The sequence below is a fragment of the Pollachius pollachius genome, assembly GCF_949987615.1.
Source record: "Pollachius pollachius genome assembly, chromosome: 12".
NCBI lineage: Eukaryota > Metazoa > Chordata > Actinopteri > Gadiformes > Gadidae > Pollachius > Pollachius pollachius.
Genome location: NC_136945.1, coordinates 2,851,345 through 2,872,564, shown reverse-complemented (window position 1 = coordinate 2,872,564; position 21,220 = coordinate 2,851,345). Strand labels below are relative to the sequence as shown.

The 21,220-nt window shown below is 44.0% G+C and overlaps 1 protein-coding gene across 2 annotated transcripts; it reads right to left on the bottom strand.

Annotated features, from left to right (window-relative positions):
- Positions 1–20,509, bottom strand: rad54l2 (RAD54 like 2). Of its 2 annotated transcripts, none has more exons than XM_079748497.1 (22): positions 20,371–20,509; positions 19,621–19,822; positions 18,920–19,280; positions 18,705–18,841; positions 18,416–18,574; positions 18,006–18,241; positions 17,586–17,768; positions 17,327–17,460; positions 16,740–16,936; positions 15,482–15,824; positions 10,725–10,902; positions 9,735–9,929; positions 8,777–8,895; positions 8,443–8,552; positions 7,898–7,997; positions 6,752–6,957; positions 6,179–6,351; positions 5,515–5,711; positions 4,798–4,982; positions 4,546–4,635; positions 4,362–4,454; positions 1–949 (listed from the first exon to the last, which is right to left on the bottom strand). In XM_079748497.1, the coding sequence occupies exons 2-22, from the start codon at positions 19,766–19,768 to the stop codon at positions 9–11; spliced, it is 4,485 nt and encodes a 1,494-aa protein (XP_079604623.1). In that variant the 5' UTR covers positions 19,769–19,822; positions 20,371–20,509; the 3' UTR covers positions 1–8. The 2 variants fall into 2 exon arrangements, with proteins under 2 accessions (XP_079604623.1, XP_079604624.1); XM_079748498.1 differs by having other exon boundaries at positions 18,416–18,571.
- Positions 20,510–21,220: the final 711 nt, after the last annotated feature.

Genomic DNA, 21,220 nt, shown 5'->3' with positions numbered 1-21,220 from the left:
ATAATGGTCTATTGGCCCATCACCTCGATGACGTCATCGTCAGAGCTACTGTGGTCGGTATCCCCGGCGAGCGGGCCGTCGGCCTGGCTCAGTGCCATGCCGAGCAGGCTGGAGCGGGGGCCGCTGTAGGAGCCGGGGCCTGACGACGGGATCCCCCCGGGCGGGTTGGAGTACATTCTGGGCTCGGACCCACCGTAGTTGAGGGAGTAGCCCGGGGACAGCAGGCCGGCCATACTGGGGTTCATCAGATAGGGCGGCAGGGAGCCCTGCGCCAGCGAGGAGGAGGATGAGGAGGAGGCGGAGGCTGCCGACACGGCCGGCCCGGTTGACGAGTAGACGGAGGAGAGTGAGGAGCACGACGGAACCGTGGAGGGCAGGTGTCCGTTCCCCTGGCCCAGCAGGTCGGACGCGGCCGACGGGAACATTGCCTGCAGGTCGCCCAGCGCCTGCCCTGCGTTCTGGAGGAAGGAGGAGCCCCCGCCGCTGCCCATGTGGTACGGATTTGTCATGTGACCCATGTTCCCCATCATGGAAGAGGACGAGGTGAGGCCGGCCTGTGGGTAGGAGCCTCCGCTGCCCAGGGACATGCCCTGGTAGCGCCCTGCCGCAGAAGCACGCTTGCTACTGAACTGCTTGTTGCTGCTGTTAGTGCTCAGCTTGCGCTTGTTGCCACGGACGTCGGAGGCGGAGGCAGCGGGGAGGTCGTCTCTGAGGTCACTGGACTGGTAGTGCTGGGAGTCGCTCGCGGCGCCGGACGACATGTCCAGCGGTGAGGGCAGGCCGCCAGGCGCCCCGGCCATGTCCTCGTCGGCGGAGGCTGCGTAGCGCCGGAGTTCTCGCAGGATCTCAGGGCTCTCAGGAGTGGAGGGCCGTGGGGGTCCGTCCGGGCTGCTCTGGGTGGGGGAGGAGCAGCCGTTGCTGATGGCGCGAGCCTGGGAACCCTGCAGGTCTGGATGAACAAGGACGGACATCAGTGCCGTGAGTTGGTGGCAGGAAAAGACATTGCTTTTCTGTCCTCTATGGCAATTCACTTATTTTAAATGCAAACTGAAATATTGCTTTACAGATTTACATATGCTTCTACAGGCAAAAACAACATGTGCAAGAAGATCCTAATGAAACATTTTCTACACGCATGATGAAAACATTTAGTATAGCTAGGATTCATTTTATCACCATAAAACATGGATGTTTATAAAATGTAGCTTAAGTCGAAAATAATCCAGCCTATGGTTTGACCTAGCAGAATACTATTGGGATCTTAATTTCAAACCAAGTTTCCTCTAAAAAGGCCTTTCATGTCAGTCATGGTGATGAGCCCTGTCCAATACACAACTCCACTCAGTTCTGCTAGCCTGCGTAGTGCACAGGGTATTATCAAACACCAGGGGCCTCTACGAATTCTCTTTTTTGCATAGGAAATTTCCTTTCCTATGGAGATGACCCGGAAGTGCTTGGAGGAAAGGTGGTTCGAATTCTCAAAATCCTTGGGAAAGGAGCCTTGATGCTTCCACTGATGAAGTTTACCGACTCTACGCGAATACGCATGAGAGACGCGGTAAAGCAGAAGAATAGAAGGGAAGAAAGTACAATTGATAATAATGGATACCAATTCTAGAAACATAATTATTTGAATATAAATGAAATAATTTATTGCGGGTTAGTAAGCACATAAAATACACCAAGAAAAGAAAATGCCAACTTCACATTTAAGAAAGACTACTGGGGGCAGTTAATTTCAACATCAACATAAGTTTAGCCTCTTTTTTTTCACATGTGAATTGGAATTCAAGTGGCCGAAAATATTCCCGTTGGCCAAGTCCGACCTTAGTGATTCTTACTGTTGGCGATATCCTGATTGAAATCATTACGACAAGAACGCATGGATCAAAGAGCGCTTGTTTTAGTCAATCTTCGGAAAATTGTAGTTTCACACTAGAGACGCTAGAGGTCGGCAATACCCACCGTCGCGCAATGACGTCGGTGGAGTCGAATTCATTTTAAACAGTGCTGTCTTTTCCTATGTTCGAAAGTAAGCACCTTTTCATCTCTCCATGACCCGATGACGTTTTCCACAAAGGTTAAGGAAAGGAGGCATAAAGGCTAGGAGATTTGACTATTCGTAGAGGCCCCAGGTGTTTTGCCCTGTAGATGGCGCTACTGTCTAGCGAATACAGAGGCTGGCTCCTTGAGCTAGGGATGAGGTAGGGGACGTTTCCCAGACAGCACAGTTCAGGGGTTGACACTTAGGCTTCAAAAGCACTTGCCCATCGGGCAAGTACAGGTCATGTTCAACTTGCCCGAATGTGATGTTCACTTGCCCAAATTATAATCAGAATCGTGAACAGGCCTCTTTTTGCCAGGCACCCGGCCTGGTTTTGGGGGGCTCAGAAAACTCATCCTAGCTCAGACTGAAGCTGAATGTTAGCTTCCACACATGTTGTGTTTAAAAAATAAAAAACTTCTCTTTGTTTAATTATTTATCGAACGGTCACATCGTGCCATGAAGTGATTTCAGTCCACCGTTGCAACCTATTAAAGCTATTGCCCAGTTATCTGTAGACCTGCAGGATTTTATGCAAATGTACATAACTAAATGTCAGAGCTAGTAGCAAAGATATGTATTTTTTAACTTTCACCTTTCTTGTAGCTCTAACTAAATAATCACAATCGCGTTTCTAGTAGTGTTGTCAGTCACGATACTGGATTTTCTAACTTCAAAACTATACCTGGAAAAATATCGATATTCTATACCATTTTCGATATCAGTTTTTTTTTCGATAAAGTTTTTTTCAGGAAAGAACGTACCTAAAGTAAATAGAGTATATCTCCACAACTGCAAGGGCGATAATGTCATCTTTGTGCCAAAAGAAAGATTGTTGTGCAAGTGAAATATTCAATGGGGATAATACTTGGTTAAAGTGAATAAAGCCATGGAACACAGCATAAGTGGAAGATAACATTTCCACCGGAAATAATTATCAGTTGGTCGGGAGGTAGATAGCTTTCAATTTGGCACTTGACACCTCTATTTAAAGTTCAGGGCAAATATAATCGAATGCACCAAGCCAAACACTCGCAAATACACATATGGCCACTAGATTGCACTGAAGAACATGTTTTCTGATTGAAGGCAATTTACCTTTTTCCTAAGAAACCTTCTCTTAGTCATTGATTGTAAACACCATGTTTAATTGCAAAATTTGGCCCAGACACTGGATTATCTGTTTATGGTGGTTTTATGCGATCAGAATCAACTTTGTGGACAAAAATCACAAAGGTAAAACTTAATTTGGTTGTTAAAAGAAAAGGGGACGTTTCTTCTTAAGTTGTTATTTGCGAGTTTTAGTCACAGAATGATATGGTTTGGACTGTTGGAATAAGTGGAGGCTTAGCCTTAATATAATATATAGTTTGTGAGGGTCCAATTTCGTGAAAAAGAATGCTATTGCTGTGCATGTGCACAGTTATGAAACCCAAAACCGTGTTCTTACATATGACTTTCCTTGGTAATTTGCCTCAATCCAAAGTACTTCCAAACTGCACTCCTCCATCACTACTCCATTTTCCTTCTACCTAAACCGATGAGATGCTGGCTGTGTTGGCTAACCTTTAGCTAACACCTTCGAATCACTGCCAGAGACCGCACTGCGAGTGAGTGACAGAAGGCGGGGCTATATTGCCGCTGAAGCGATGCATGTCTGTTCACTCGCTGTCCGAGAGAAGAGAAGACAGCGCGCTGATCAATTGCAAATACTTCTATTTTGTGTGATTTTGCGGAACAAAAGGTTGTTCTGCAGTTTCTAAATACACTTGAATCAATAGCCTTTATATTAACATCCACCCAAAATCCACTTGCCCGGCAACCAGAAATCAATCTCAACTTGCTCAAATATTACTTTTAGTTGCCCCGGGCAAGCGGGCAACTGTTAATGTCGAGGCCTGCAGTTGCTATGATATTTAAGCAAACGTTTACCAAAACAAAATAAGGGTTAGGGTTAGAAAGTCTTAGTTTAATCCACAGATAAATAATTAGGTAATTTATTAGTCATTTCCATCAAGACCCCATCAAGGATTGCCTCAAACATAGTTCAGAAAATAAATAAATGGGACAGTTATTGGAAGGACTTGATCACTAGAAGAGGACCTGAATGAGTACACTACTTTTATATGACTTCACTGCTACAAGAGGACTTGACCACTACAAGAGGACTTGACCGCTAATATATACTGAGGACTTCACTACTATGAGTAAGGACCTGAATACTAAATGAGGACTTCAATACTATAAGAGGACTTGACTTCTACAAGATGACCTGACTGCGTTAAGAGGACTTCACTGCTTTAAGTATATACTATACCTCTTGATGATGAGGAGCCTCCTGTTGCTTGCCGGCTGATCTTTCCAGATCGAATGGCAAAGATTCGACCATCATTTGTCCTAATGTAGGTACCTGGGGTAAAAAAAAAAAAACAGAGTTCATGTATTCCATCACATGAGCTATCACAACACGTGAAAGTGCTGTGCAATGGGAGTGTTCCTACCTTTAGAACCCTTGATGACATGGATGCTTTCTCCTGCTCCTATTCTGGCCTGGGCCTCTGAACTACTGTTGGCTCCTGGAATTACAATGTCTGGAAAAATACATACATTTGGTATTAATTACAGAGCAATTTTGGTCATTAAGCGGCCAATAAGTAAATAACATCTTTAGATAGCTACGGATTCGGGAGTGTTTACTGGAGGATGTCACTAGTGATTGGAGAGTGTAACGGAGGATGACACTAGATGATTACCAGTTGTTGTTACGATCCTCTGGACATAAACTCCCGCCTTCTGCAGGAAGTTGACAGGAAAGCCGCCGCCCCCTCCAGAGCTGGACCCGGCCATGCTGGCCTGTCGGGGCATCATGGGGATGGGAGTGGACTGGATGGGCCGGACACTAGCCACGGGCTTGTCCTCTGGCCTGCCACCGGGACACCTGAAACATACAAAAGACCATACAAATTAAAAACACATACAAATGTTATCTGATAAGTCTTTTATTAATTAGTATTTTGAGCTGAAGCAAAGGCATTTAACCTAAGCAACTACCGATACAGCTCATTAACGTCTTCATCCCTAAATGGCCTTTATCCGGGCAAGCCCCTGCCCCCCAATTGTAAGTAGAAATTCTCAGGCATTAAACCCATAAGAAAGCGGTCAAACCCCTAGAAAGATTAGATTCTCAACCTTTAGTGCATCATATACATTGTTAGCTAAACAAGGAAAATCCAACTTCAAACTAAATAAGAGGCTTATAACTAAAGTTGCGTAACTGCACATGCACAGCAATAGTGACCTTCTCCCATCACCGGGGCTTCACAAACTGAACATCAAATAAAAGCTTAGAATCCAGATGGTCAAGGAGCTGGTCAAGGATTATTTATTTCAGTCGAGGATGGCCAGTGGTAGGCTACAGACATGGGGGGTCAGAAAACCGTTGTAATCCCCTTTTCTAAGAAGGAACTGACCAGTTGCGCTGGCTGAACGCTGGTATGTTGGCGAGGGTTTGGTCGCTGGTGGGGTAGTAGTGAGCGTAGGACGGACGCGAGTACGGGACACAGGCTCTCTTCTCGTCCTCGTAGCTCTTCTTGGCGGCTCTCTTCTCTGCCTTGGTCAACTTGGACTCCTTCCGGTCCATAAGCAGGGACTCGTGATGGAAGGGGATCTATGGACAGAAGATAACAGTTGGCACCTGCACAGAAAAGGTAAGGAGCCAGAGGGAAACGGGGAAAACATGCTTGGTTGATTAACTAAGTAAATGTCCAAATCGATTCACATTGACTTACCTAAATAATCAGTGGAAATTTAACAGAAGAAATCAAGTGCATTACACTCCTACACCACACACACACACACACACACACACACTAACAAATAGGTGTTGACCACATAGATATTTCACCAAGCTGATATTGTTATTTGCATGAGGAGCAGTTCCATGTAACATTCAGAAGTGCCCATAAACGGTGTTATTCCTGAGTGGGTCCATGCAGCAGCAGCAGCAGCAGCAGCAGCAGCAGCAGCAGCAGCAGCAGCAGCAGCAGCAGCAGCAGCAGAAACAGCAGCAGCAGCAGCAGCAGCAGCAGCAGAAACAGCAGCAGCAGCAGCAAGCTGGGAGCTGGGAGCCGGTACCTTGGTGATGAGGTGAGGGTAGAGCAGGCAGGCCTGGCTCATGACCGACTCCATGTCCTCGTGGGGCTTCAGGGAGTACTTCCGGTCGGGCTCCTCCTCCACAAAGTGCAGCAGAGACTCCACCTCCTTCCGCGTGAAGTTCAGCACGGGGTTGAGGTCGTCCACCACACGATCTACACATGGTATCGTTAAGTTTGGAGCCCAGTAAAGGTTCAGTAAATTATTCCTAGCAGTATCCATGAGGTTGGGCAAGCTCAAAGTTGTGAAAACAGGGATGTTTTGACTTCATGTCTTAGAAGTATTATAGCCTAATAAACAACATGTATTATATAATAATAATATATTAATATTAAAACAAGTAAAACATCATAATGTTATTTTCAGTCATAATCAATGTAGTTTCTTGCACAATATAGAGTGAGAATTTGGTCTGACGAGCAGATGGACGACCCTATCGGCTGGCCGTAGGGGTTTGCCCTGCTCAGCATACCACATGCGTGGATTTTAGTGCTCATGTTTGAGACGTCTTCATTGCATTTCACCAGCCAACCCTTGAGCCGACCCGTCTCTTACCCGACATGCCCTGCTTGGAGACCTGCCGGTCGTAGATCTTCTTCTCCAGGGTGAAGTCGCACACCAGCCGGTAGATATGGCAGGGCTTCCTCTGGCCGTAGCGGTACACCCGGCACACGGCCTGGGCGTCGTGGCACGGGTTCCAGGAGGCGTCGAACACCACCACGCGGTTGGCCCCGATCAGGTTCACGCCCAGGCAGCCCGCCCTGCAGCAGCACAGCCACATGAAGACCCGAGTGTGTGTCTGTGTGTGAGTGGGTTTAGTGTGTGTGTTTGATTGTGTGTGTGTTTGAGTGTGTGTGTTTGATTGTGTGTGTGTGTTTGAGTGTGTGTGTGTGTGTTTGAGTGTGTGTGTGTTTGAGTGTGTGTGAGTGTTTGAGTGTGTGTGAGTGTTTGAGTGTGTTTGAGTGTGTGCTTTAGTGTGCTTGAGTGTGTGTTTGTTTGTGTGTTTGAGTGTGCGTGTGTGCGTGCGTGTGTGTGTTTGAGTGAGCGTGACTGTTTAAGTGTAAAGGGCTCTTTAAGGTTCCTCGACGCAACGCAAGGCGGTTTCTGACACGTTACATCCTTGCGGACTCTCTTTGCGTCAACCGCAAGGGCCTGACATGCGCCCCCCAAAAATCGTAACCTGGCGTCAAGGCGACGCAGCCACAAGGGCTGTGATTGCACCGCTAACTATATCATTTCCGGCAAAGCGCTTTGTATGTAAAAATTCAAAGGCCAAACATGTAACTCTTTCCTTCATGGCCGAAACCTTTTTTTTTTTACCCACTAGTAATCTATGAAAAAGTGGAGACGTTTTGACCAGCATGGACACAGACGACCGACTAGCAGCCTATCTTCTGTTTTTTGTAAACATAGTTGGGGTCGTATTCAGCTTTCAAGTTGCCAGAATCCATACCATAATAAAAACTTCTAGTAGTAGACCAATTGTAAAGTAATAGCATGCACAGACAAAGACAAACTATTTTTTCTCTCTTTACCACAGACCTGAATAGCGACACGTTAACCCGACGCAGAACCAAAAGGTTCACGACTACGACAAAGCGACTGCTAGGTATCACCATAATCAGCCCTTTAGTGTGTGTCTGAGTGGGTGTGAGTGTGTGTGTGTGTGTGTGTGCGCGTGTGTCCGAGTCTGTGTGTTACCTTGTAGACAGTAGGAACACCCATGCAGCGGTGTTCTGCGGGTCATTGAACTGGTTGATGAGTCTCTCTCTCTCTGAGGAGGATGTACTTCCATCCAGCCCTACGGAGAATAGGGAGGACCATTATTACATCAAATTCATCTCTACCGCATCACTAATAAAACTGATCTGTGATTGACAGACAAGTTGACTAAAAACAGATACTCATTTCACTCACCAATAGCAGATGGTTCGATCTTAAATCGAGCCTAGAGCCACTTTAAGTAAAGGACTCACCCATACTGAAAGCTGTGTTATTCATTGCCATATTTCATGAACGTGTGTATAATGTGGAGACTTATTTATTCAGAATAATCAAAAGATAGATCGGAAAGTTTAATCAATCATCAGTTAAAATGTATTTGTCTGCAGCGTAGGCCAATGAGGTACTTATGAGGTAAATGACAGCTATGATAACTGATCATCTACGACATGGATACTTGGGTAGGTGGTCTAAAAACAGGGAAGTGGTCTCTATGAGAACCGGGCAGAGCATGGAGGACTTACTGTAGTAGTTGATGTTGCGGACCCAGGGCTGGCTGGGCATGTCACCATGTACCGGTATGGGCCGCTTCGCCAAGAAGTCCTCGATCACCGTTAGGGTAGACAAGCTCTGGCTGAACGGTTGAAGAACAATCCACATTACAACATCTGTCTTACACATGGAGAGAGGAGTTCTGCTGTTATTGACCACTGATGATTACAATGCATACAAGGCCAAATCTGCTCCATTATGGAAAGTATAAAATCAATCCATTAGAATGGAGTAAAGTACAAGTCCTAATAAATGAGCAAGTCTCATTTAAAAGGTAGTGTAGTCCAAAGGACAGGAAGGACAGACCTGAACACCAGGATCTTGTCACCGGTCCGCACGCTCTCTTCGATCAGATGGAAGAGCAGAACCATCTTGGCAGAGTTCTCCAGCACCCCGGTCCTGTACCTGGACATGATGTCTTTAGCCTGAAGAAACAAAGGTAATACCTCAACTTGATGACTTCTGTACACTTAAAGTGACCTGGTCTTCAGAACCATTGAAGTTACCTGCATTATAATACCCGAACACAACATGATGTAGAGGCTAACGATAGAGAAATTCCTTTACATATTAATCACGGAAAAGAGAAAATAATGATTACAGGATAACTAATGCTTCACAGGGTTCACACTCTTATCTTATGTAAGATATTGTGAAGGTGACACCAGTGAAAAAAACATCTGGACTATTATTCTCAAAAATCTTGTGAGAGCTGTACTACAATAACTCAGTCGACAACACAACTACAAGTCAAGAACTATGGATTGATCCATCGCGTATTGATCTTGTCAACCTCAGTTTAAGACATTGGATATTCAGTAATAAATGTATCCTAAGGAGGGATCTAACAGGACATTCTGCTCAGGGTGTGTGGATGTTCAATGAAACAATGTCGTGAGCGGGGTGGACAGAGGAGACGATTTCATTACCGCAATGCCATGTAAAACTAGAAAAAGCATTTCTAGTTATTTTTTAAAAACACAAATAGCCAAATAATCGATTGAACCAGAGAATCGTTTTCGTTTTAGAGAAGTATGAGTGGGGTACAGCCCCATTTAAAGAAAGGCAAAATGTCTCTTCCAGGCCAGGAAGACCAAAATAACAATCTGGCAGGCTAGCGATCCAACAGACTGGAACGTTTCCGAATTCTGCTGTCTATTAGTGCCCAAATAAATGAAAAGCACAACTTAATGAAAATGAAACATGAGAAACTTGAATGTGATCCATTTTCTAGGCTGCGAACAGAGTCGTAGTGGTGCCGCACCCATTCGTAGGTGATGACTTGATTGGCTCGTTCCTGACTATGGTTGATGGGAGGCAGAGCGGCATTGGCCTTGCCCTTGAGGCCGGCAGGGGGGCCCCTGGGGTTAGAGGCAAGGTCGTCCAGGTCCAGGTCCTGCTCGTTGGCCAGGTTCTCTTTCTGCAGCGTCTCAAACAGCACGTCGGGGTGGTTCCAGATCTTCACACAAAACACAACCACACTTATTTGTTAAGACCCAAATGGACAGAAAGGGTTAGAAAGTAGGTTTGGGCCGATGTCACATTTTTCAAACCAGTTGCACGGTCGAACTTAAGGAGAAATCCGGTGTAAAATGGATTTGGGATATGTTTGGTATGATAACAAGTTGGAATGTTCGTTTGGGAGCAAAAAAGCGCATAGACGCATTCTTAAGATGGCTGTTTTTAGCAGATTCTATCAAAACGCCATCTTATTTTTAAGACTGGATAGGTAGATTGACGAACACAGAGCTGGTGACATCCGTCAACAACACGCAAGCTCTGTGTTCGCCAATCTACTTATCGAGTCTTAAAACCAAGATGGCGTCGACAGGTAAACTACTGATGGTATTGTGTGTATAAGATGTCCTTTTTAATAAACAATCTGTACACTTACAAAGTTATCAATGCCTCGTTTTATATGTTAAGACCCTTATTATACTACCAAAGAAGTGTCGGGCTACTTCTAGCCTTGTAAGTGGTTTAAAATGGCGATTTAGTTTTTACCATGAGACATGCCCCTATCGCTCCCAGTTTATAGCTTTTTGATAGAATCGGCTAAAAACAGCCAACTTAAGAATGCGTCTATACAAGCTTTTTTGCTCCCAAACGACCATTCCAACTCGTTATCATACTAAACATATCCCAGATCCATTTCACACCGGATTTCTCCTTTAACGAGTGACGCCTGCACGGCACGCACCCAACCATGTTTCTCATTTAGAAAGAGAGCTAAAGCAAATAGAAATAGTCCCACCTTGCAGCACACGCAGAAGGCCTTCAGGGGGTTGAGGCCCAGCCAGCCACTGTTGCCGGCCTCTCGGAAGCGGTTCATGAACTCTGTGTAGAGCGCTCTCTGGATGGGCGACAGGCGCACCAGCATCACATGCTCCTCCTTGGAGGGGAGCTGGTCTCGCAGCACGTCATGGCCTCGCCTGCAACCCAGAAATACAGAAAGAGAGACGGTTACCATGACAGGGAAACAGGGAAAACATGATGATGTACAGACTCAGTAGAGATAGGAATAATGGAAGGATATCTAGATTTTGGCATTAGATTTTTGCAGACAAAATAGCTATGACTATCTATAAAATAACTATGTCACTACTCCCTTCTTACTATCCAGGGAGTTCTTTGAGCTCTAGATGGGGAGCTCTTGGTGAAATGAAGGAACTACTCGGGTGTGTGTTACGTCATTGCATAATTAGACGTGCCAGATCAACTTCGGCTAGCGCTGGGGGAACAACAATTATAACAAGAAAATGCATTTCCTGCAGAAAATGCGGTTAGTGCTGTAGCACAAGAAACGTTAAATGGCTTAAATCAAGTGAAGGGATTTGTAGCAAAGTTCAAAAGTCTAAATGGAGTAAACAATGTAAACATGCACACCATTTAAGAAAATGTAAATGGTTGGAAGCAAATAAAGTGACAGCTGAATGAAAAGCGCAAAGCAATGCTAAAAATGCAGAAATGTAAAATTAATTTAACTGAAGAATCTGAAAGGTCAAATGTATTGCCCTACACTGCTGCAGAGTGTGTGTGTGTGTGTGTGTGTGTGTGTGTGTGTGTGTGTGTGTGTGTGTGTGTGTGTGTGTGTGTGTGTGTCTTTAAGAGAATAGCGAGCCGGTGCGTGATTGAAAGTAGCCCAATAGAGCATGAAAAACAGGCCATTCTGGCAACACTGCCTGAACTTCCTCCAAAATTAGCCCAATCCGATAGGAAAAACCGCCCAATGTGGCAACACTGCTGAACGTCCTCATGCTCCAGCGTCAACGTGAATCAATGAGACCAACTGAAAACGAAGCCTGTATGAAACTAAAACTGTGATTCTGAATAAAGTTTAAATTACATCAAAATTCTGTTTAAATATTATTGAAGATACAAGTGTGTAGATTTGTTAAATGGTTTGAACGAAGGTAAACGGTAGAAAAATTATTGAGTTACGATTTCTTAAAAAGAAGGACTGTCAGAATGGGCAGACGTCTTCAATGAAAACAGCTGAAAACAGTGCCGGTATGAAACTAAAACTGTGATTCTGAAGAAAGTTTAAATGATATCGAAATTCCATTTCGATATTAGTGAAGATACAAGTGTGTAGATTACTTAAATGGTTTGAACGAAGATAAGGGTGGAAAATTGATTTAGTTACGTCTTAAACAGTACAAGGGGTCGGCTCCACTGTCCTCCTATCGACTCCCATGTTAAAAAAAGATGGTATTTTAAAAGTAGAATATCTTGAAAAGTATAAAATATTTAAAAAATCTATTCTGAACATTTTATAATTTGAATTGAGAAAAATTGAGGAAGGAGAGAGGTCCCAAAGTTTGTAGAGAATAAGAAAGAAAGAAAGAAAGAATAAAACTTGCAGCGCTCAACATTAGTTGAGCGCTGCATGCAGCAATCACCTAATAAACACAGTCACGCATTTGTAAGATATATAAATAAGCATATTTCCCAACCCAAAACCTATTTTACTCCATTGAAAATACTTAGTAATAATACTCATTCACAGATTCATTTATTCCCATCTCTGTGATAATGCTTCCCAGAGCTAGAACTACTAGACTGAGAGAACTGATATGTGCTGCGCATGCTAAACTAGCAGAACTTAAGAAAAATGTAAGAGAGAATATGATGATTCTAGACCTTTACATGTGTATTTAAAATGGCTATATAAATACAGCATTTCTAAATGATACTGTGCTCTCCTCTTATCCGTCTTTCAGCACAATGCATGGTGGTAAAAATAAATAAATATATATATGCCTGGTTACTGAGAATTGGTTGTACAATACTTTCTCTATGCATTGTGGGATATGATGTACAGTATAATAATTATATAATAATACATTTGGACCGCACTACAAAAAGGGTTAGATCTCACTATATAGTGGTCTAGTGCGTGATCTCAGACACTGAGCCATTAACGCACATTTTTAACCTATCCATTACTACTGGAGTTGTTCCCGGGCTCTGGAAAGCTGCCCATGTTACCCCTCTGCATAAGGGAGGTGATAAAACTGACCCTAATAATTATCGTCCAATATCTAAACTGTCCTGTCTGTCTAAAATTCTAGAGTCCTTGGTGATCGCTCAATTGAAGACATATCTTAACATTAATTATATTCTAAGCCCTCAGCAATCTGGCTTCAGGCCCAACCATAGCACAGTGTCTGCTACTACACTGGTGGTAAATGATATTGTCAATGGGATCGACAAAAGTAAAAACACTGTGCTGCTATCTTTGTTGACCTCTAAAGCTTTTGACACCGTTGACCATTCCTTGCTCCTGCTTACACTGTCAGTGGGATTGACTCCAGGTGCCTGTGCATGGTTTAAAAGTTATTTAGATGGTAGACACCAATCTGTAAAAATTGGAATGAATCAGTCTGAGTCGATATTAATAACAAAGGGAGGGCTCGGCCTTAGGCCCAGTTCTTTCACAATTTTTATTAATACCATTGTCCCTCTGCTTAATTGTCAGGTGCATCTTTATGCGGATGAAACTATTCTATATTGTATTGCTGACTCTGTAAAGATAGCCATGGAACAGCTTCAGGTTTCGTTTAACATCCTTCAAAATATTTTAACTGATCTTAAACTCGTGATGAATGCTCAGAAAACCAAATTTATGCTGTTCTCCAGAACTAGGAGTAACTTGCATCATGACATGTGCATAACCACCATAGGCTTTTTATTTAGGAACAGATGTAATTTCCCAAATCCCTGTAGGAAAAGGATTATAGAGACAGTTGCACTGGATTATGGAGATGTATGCATCTGCCATGTCTCTCAAGGCCCTGGATGTACTCTACCATTCAGCCCATAGATTCATAACGGAGGAAGCCTACTATACCCACCATTGAAAAAGTTGGATGGATTTCTCCATCCGCAAGGCGCCACCGCGATTTGCATTTATTTTTATTTATTTATAAAGCATTATTAGGGAAACTTCCTGCCTATATCGCATCATTGGTTGAGTGGTATTCAAGCCCCTACCAGACACGGGCTGGCAGGTTGGCATTAAAGACCCCTCAAGTCCGTACTGAGCTAGGGAAAACTGCTTTTAGTCTTTATGCCCTATGAGCCTGGAATACCCTGCAGCATGAGCTAGGTATTAACACTTTGGTTCTGTAGCCCATGCTTTTTCACAGTATCTGGTAATATATGAATGTATATATAATGTGTATATATGAATATATATATTATAATAATATATATAATACAGTGTGTATGGTGTATATCTATAGTGTATATATATCTTTCCCAGTATATATTGCCGACGGCCCCTAACTGAAACGGTTCACTGGAGGCCGTGTTTTGTTGACGCTCCCTAAAAGAACAACATGAAAAACATGCGACAGGTGATCGCATCGCAGCGCGACAGAATCGGCGAACGCGGGAGAAGTGGTTCTCTGCTGAACGTGTAAAAGAGAGACCGAGAGATAAGACATGAGAAAATAGACTTGGAAAAGCGAACAAATAGACTTGAAAGATTGAACATAGACTTGAAGAGCGAACATAGACTTGAAGATTGAACATAGACTGGAAAAGTGAACATAGAGACTTGGAAGATTTGACGATACTTAGAACAAGAGGAATTCGCATTGGAGGTGAACACTGGAAAGAGGACCACTCACTACGTGCATGAGAGAGGAAGAGTCCTTACTGTTTTTTGTACACCCCGTGTTCTGAGAGAGCCCGGATCCACGCTGAAGCAGCCTGTCATCGACTGGCCCTGCTCAAGAACGTTTGGCCGTAGCGGTAGCGGTAGGAACAGAACGCCTCCTTTCATTGAATTGATTGCCCTCAAAGACTTGCTGGGTACCCATTTTATTTAGTTTGTTATTTTTCTTGTGGACCTCTTTTGGGTTCAGCGTTTTGAGTTCAGTGTTTTAGGTTCAGTGTTGTTATTATTATTGTGTGAATAATCTTTGATTGATTCTGATTGATCGGTAGATGAAAGGTCAAACGTACCTCACTGTGTCTGTGTGTTATTCCTTTTATCAGAGTTCTTTAAAGAATACAAGCCAGTCTCCTTACAACCTGGAATTGATGCAACACTGCATTGTGTTATATTACCTTTAACATTACAGTTGGTTACAGTTCCATTTAACCTTTTTAAGACATTGCTCAAAGACCACATGTCTCATTCATGTAATTGTTTTATTTAATTGTGTTTGTTATTATTTATATGTTTAATTGTCTGTTTGTTTTCTTTTTCTGCTCTTAACATTTTTATCCTGCTATTTCTGTTAAATTCCTAAATATATGTATCCTTTGTATTTCACTCAACATCATTGCAAATGAGGGCTTTGCCCTCAATGAATTTTTGGGTTAAATCAAAATAAAATCAAATAGTAATGTGGTCAATATGAAATAGAGGCATTCATTTTACTCCAGCCCAAAACGAGTCAGCTCACGGATAAATAACCTTGTGCACAAGAAACGCATAAGCTCATCCAACACCACATCTACACGTCACATAACGCCTTCCAGAGGCGGGGGGCTCACCTCTGTACGAAGCCCTCCAGCAGGCTGTGCAGCACGTGGCTGCGGTAGCGCATGAGCCGTCCGTCCTGCGGCGTGCTGTCCACACACTGCCCGTTCAGGATGGGCCGCTCGAACATGTTGCTGAACTCCTGCCGCGTGCCCAGGAAGTCGGGCCGGACGAAGTCCACCATGCACCAGTACTCGATGAGGTTGTTCTGCAGCGGGTAGCCGGTCAGCACCACGCGCCGCCGCGAGCGGATGCTCTTCAGGGCCTGCGACGTGTTGGCGTGGCAGTTCTTGATGCGGTGGCCCTCGTCACAGATCACCACGTCGGGGCCGGGCCGGGCGATGGACCGCTCTATACCTGGGGTAAACATGGGAGATACAGTCTCTATGCCCGAGGTAAACACAGGAGATACAGTCTCTACACCTGAAGTAAGCACAGGAGATACAGTCTCTATACCTGAGGTTAGGGCTGCTTGATTATGGAAAAAATCATAATCACGATTATTTTGGTAAATATTGAAATCACGATTATTCAAACGATTATTTTTGAGTTTGAAAACATGATGTATTTATTCAGATTGTCTCTCCCAAACACTTTGAAATTTTGCTCAGCAAGAAAAAAAAAGTACACAAAAAGGTCCAAAGGAAAATGTTCAAATCTAAAATAATGTACACATATGTATCCAGCTGGTCCAGCTGCACTTTCTATCTAAAAATAAAAAATAATTGAAAAATAGATCATATTATTTTTGTGATCTTTTGACGTTAAAATCAAAATCAAGATCGAAATTCGACTAATCGCCCAGCCCTACCTGAGGTGGAAAGTGGAGATACAGTCTCTACACCTGAGGTAAACACAGAAAATACAGTCCCTACACCTGAGATAAACACAGGAGATAGTTTCTTTACCTGAGGTAAACATGGGAGATACAGTCTCTATACCTGAGGTAAACACAGGAGATACAGTCTCTTGACCTGAGGTAAAGAATGGAGATACAGTATCTCTAAACCTGGGGTAAACAAAGGAGATACAGTACCTCTATACCGGAAGTAAACACAGGAGATAAAGTATCTCTATACCTGAAGTAAACAAAGCCTTAACCTGTTGTAAAGAATGGAGATACAATAGTTCTGATACTTAATGCCTGTGAAGTCTTGGGATAGGTAGTGAAGAAATCGAAATTGAAAAATCTGGTGGAACAATTTCAAAGCAAAGCCATTTTAAGATCCCATGCTCATTTCAGCGTCTTTGTGACTGATGACCTTCACTGACCTTTCATGAGTTCCTGCTGTCGGTCCTCCTCGTCAAGGTCGATGATGATGGGCCCGGCAGGCTTTTTAGACTTCCTCTTGCGGCCCATGACGAAGGTCTTCTTCATAGACAGCAGGCGGTACATCTCATAGCCCATGAGGAGCACTCCTCCGTCTCTGGACCAGTCCTCCACCACCTTCGCCCTGGCCACCGTCGTTCTGCAAGGACACACACGTTGAAATCCGACCTCCCGGGACAAAAACCAGGCCTGACACTAGTCAATAGTTATTTTCAAAGTTGATAAATCAACCAATTAATCATTCAATCAATAACTTCTATAAAATCATAAATAGATAAAGGCAGCACAAGTTACCGAGACCCAACTGATATCTTAAATGGGCTGCTTTATCTGACAAACAGCCCAAAAACAACAATAACAATCACAATCATTAACAATTACTTTATAATGATCCACGAACCAAATATTTGTATTAAACTGCAACATTAAGCAGCCATCGTTTTTGGCGATGGACTTGTCCATTCGTTGATTACTGGTGGCAGTTTTAACGCTTTAACTCCTCCACACAGAGGGGCTTAATTCTACATACTTGTGCTCGTCGTTGAGAATGTGAACTCTGAATGTGCGGCCCGTGGCAAAGGCAGGGTCGGTGTCGGGTGGCAGGGCTTCTTGGGGAGGAAGCCAGAGGTTGAACTCGGTTAGCCAGTTCTGAAGGGTGTTCACCTGGGGTGAAGAAATACGAGCGCTTACAATTGATTCGGTTCAATCGCTTCAATTAAAGTGAAGCAGACATACGTTAGTGTACAGAGCAATAGCATGGAAATGATTCATGGGATCAGTATACTCACAGGGACAATGGCCAACACGGTATGGGCCCCAGTGTGCCTTAGCAGGATGTCTACGAAGGAGATGACCTGCAGGGTTTTCCCCAGCCCCATGCTGTGAGCCAGGATGCAGCCAAAACCACTGCTACTCTTGTACCTCTCCAGGGACTCCACAAGGTTATCATACAAAAAGCGGATTCCTCCAACCTTACAGATGAGGGAGACAAGATAAGATGGATTAATCAATAATAAATGCACCCAAAAGCTGCCCTTAAAAGCCCACGTTTAAAGTTAAGTTTAAGAGTGGTTCAAGATAAGTGAGCCATAGAGAGAGAGGGATGGAGGAAGACCAAGAGCGAGAGAGCAAGAGAGCGAGAGAGCGAGAGAGCGAGAGAGCGAGAGAGCGAGAGAGCGAGAGAGAAAGAGCATGGTAAGAGTGCAGACCTGGTGAGGTTTAACAGCCCTGGCTAACTGCGGGGCGAGGTAGAGGTCTTCCTCGTCGGCTGGGTGGTTGATGTTGACCAGCACTCGCCCCTGGGTGTCGGGCTGGTTCAGCGCATCGTTGACATGGGCACCGCTGCTCTCCTGCGTGCCTCCACCCTCCGCCTCCTCGTCGGCGGACTCACTACTGATTTGTAGGGCGTCCTCGTCCCCAGAACTCAGCTCAATTACATCAGAGTCTACATCGGAGCAAATGAGCCGCACTGTTAACACGTGTCGATCGATGAGGAGTGAAAGACTACAAGGTGTGGATGCAGGAAAGATCTCTTCACATATTGTGCAGTCATATTCATTTAACCAATATATCTCAACTAGAATATGTTTTTAAAGCAGTATCATTTTCAACTTCTTACCAGGGAGCTTGGAGGCTTCTTCCTTGTCGTCTTCCTCCTCCTCCTCCTCCTCTTCCTCCTCCTCCTCACCACCACTACTATCCAGACAGATGATTTCCTGCTTGCTGAGCAAAGTGGGAACCAACTGGGCTACTTCCCCTGCCCTTATTGCAGTGTCTGCTAGTGTAGAAGAGGCCATGGGAGAAAGGAACAGAAACAAGACAATTAAGATGAAGAAAATTATTCAAAAACAGAAATTGAGTTAACTGGATAGCCACGGTAAGTTAACAGGTTAGCTAACAGGGGTAACCTGGTTGAGGTTCAGCAACCGGTGGGGCTGTGGTGGGAAAGTCCTTTCTCTGCTGCTCTAGGCGCTTCCGCCGCTCCATCTCCTCCTGCTGGGCCGCTTTGGTCCCTGCCTCCAGCTGATGCTCCTTCAGCAGCTTTCTGTAACAACACAGAGTTACAGAGGGCAAAGAAAACACGAGATGGGATGCAGATATTTAACAACTGAGGGCAGTGTACCTGATGTTCTTCCTCATGTGTGTAGGTTTCGATGTCTTTGATAGTCTGGAACCTTTGGAGGACTTTGAGGACTTTGCGGATTTTGAGGACTTTGCGGATTTGGAGGATTTGGATGATTTAGTCTTTGGGGTTTTAGTTTTGAGCACAGGTGGCTTGCTCTGGCTGGAGTCCTCTGGACAGGCTTGAGGCTGGGAGCAAGAAGCAGGTCTCGACGGAGGTCGAGATGGAGGTCTGGATGGAGTTCGGGAGGGGGGGCGAGATGGGGGCTGGGACGAAGGCTCAGAAGAGGGCTCCCCGGAGTTGACGGACTCCTCGCCATCCCGAGATGTTTCTGCGTTGTCCTGGGGACTGCCAGTTTGCTCTGTCAGGACAAGAGGACATTGGTCATCTAATTGCTAAGAAATCATTCTAGTTGTCTGGGAGGTACACAATGAAGCAAATCGACTCCAAAAACAAAGACAACCATCGATCATAATGTTAACTTAACACATTGTCAACTACAGAACCCAATGTTAAGTCAATATTAATATATCATCCTCCAAATGTTCATGAAGCTATGAACGTAAAATAAATCTGCATATATACCATATTCTCCCTCCTAGATTAAAGTTACACCTCTAACGGTAGTACAGTTGTTTACATGTATATACACTCCTTTCCATGTATCAAATTAATGCAGGGACAAATTTCTCATCACTCACCAACTGCATCATCTTCATCATCTTCATCATCTCCATCCCCATCATCCTCTTCTTCTTCTTCTTCTTCTTCTTCTTCATTTTCCAAATCCTCTTCTTCACTGTTAAGGCTTTGCTCCAGTTCACTTTCTGATACCGCCTCTTCAGACATGGTGTCTTATGGGACTCTTGAGTATTACCTATACAACCTCATTTCATTTCGATCCTAAAAAAAACACAATAACAATATAGTGTTGAACGATTTCATAGCATTTAATACCAAGTTAAACATTTGTTTTCACTTGATCTCTAAAACAAAGTGCTTTCATAAACAAATAGTCCCAGCATATTAAGACAATTTGGTGATTCGGCATGATACCTAATGGCATATCAGCCAACATTTGATCTGTAGTATTGTGAAGTGTTCTTACGGTGTTATGTTAGCAGAAGCATTTCAAGATGTGTGGCTAGTAATAAAAGATGAAGTTTTACTGTAGCGTTACTATGGCCAAAGCAGTAGGTTACACAACAAAGACCGCGTCACCAAACAGGTACAGACAACCTTTACTATTTATTCTTGCCTACAAAGGAGTGTGACTGGTTTGCGAGCTAGAAGGCGAACGTTTGCTCTCGATCTGCTCTGCTGTCTGATGTTCAACGATAGCGTTACTCCGCTAACAGGAGCTAAGTTGAGGCTATCGCGCTCGGCTAGCTAAGATGCAGCAACGAGATATAAATCTCGAAGAACCCGCAATAGCTTTGTTGAAACCTTACCTCTCATACGTTAACGTTACTCTTTCGTGAAGTAGAGCTCTGTGGTTACGATGATGATTAATCAATTTACATTTATATATTTGAATAAATGGACTGTCAAAGGTTGCTAATTTGCCATTTTTTTTGCTGTGTGCCCGTTATGTCCGTCCCCTGACGACGGGAGGCGGTGAGTCTAATCAAAGGTTCCGCTGGGGAATAAACTCCGGTAACACTCTGGTGGTACAACCTTTAATATGTCCATGGGTACAACATACACACTGGTCCATATCATGTGCGTTATTACCACTTGTCTAATACTAATCTTTAATCTATATAGCCATATGAGTGCATAAGTATACACAGTGAATATATATATATATATATATATATATATATATATATATATATAGAGAGAGAGAGAGAGAGAGAGAGAGAGAGAGAGAGAGAGAGAGAGAGAGAGAGAGAGAGAGAGAGAGAGAGATTCACGCTCCACGCTCCGCAATAACGCCCTTAGCCACAATGACTTACATTCAGGAATTAAGTCCTGTGAGCCCGGACTAGGTCCACCGATTCGCAACCACCACCACGATTAAGCACCACCAAATTATAAGGAAACAGCAAACTTGGCATGCTTCTTGTCCCTGAACAGAGAATACGCAGTGCAGAATACCTGACCATCATGACTGACCCAAAACTAAGGAAATCCTTGACCAAGCCTTAGTGGACACAGCCTGGCCATCAAGAGGGCAGGCCACCGACAGACCTTGCTCCCAAGAGAAGACAGACTGCACACAAAACCCATTGGAAACTGCTCTGCACTTCCTAACTTCCTGCCAGTGACACCAAGACATCAGGAACAAACTTACCACAG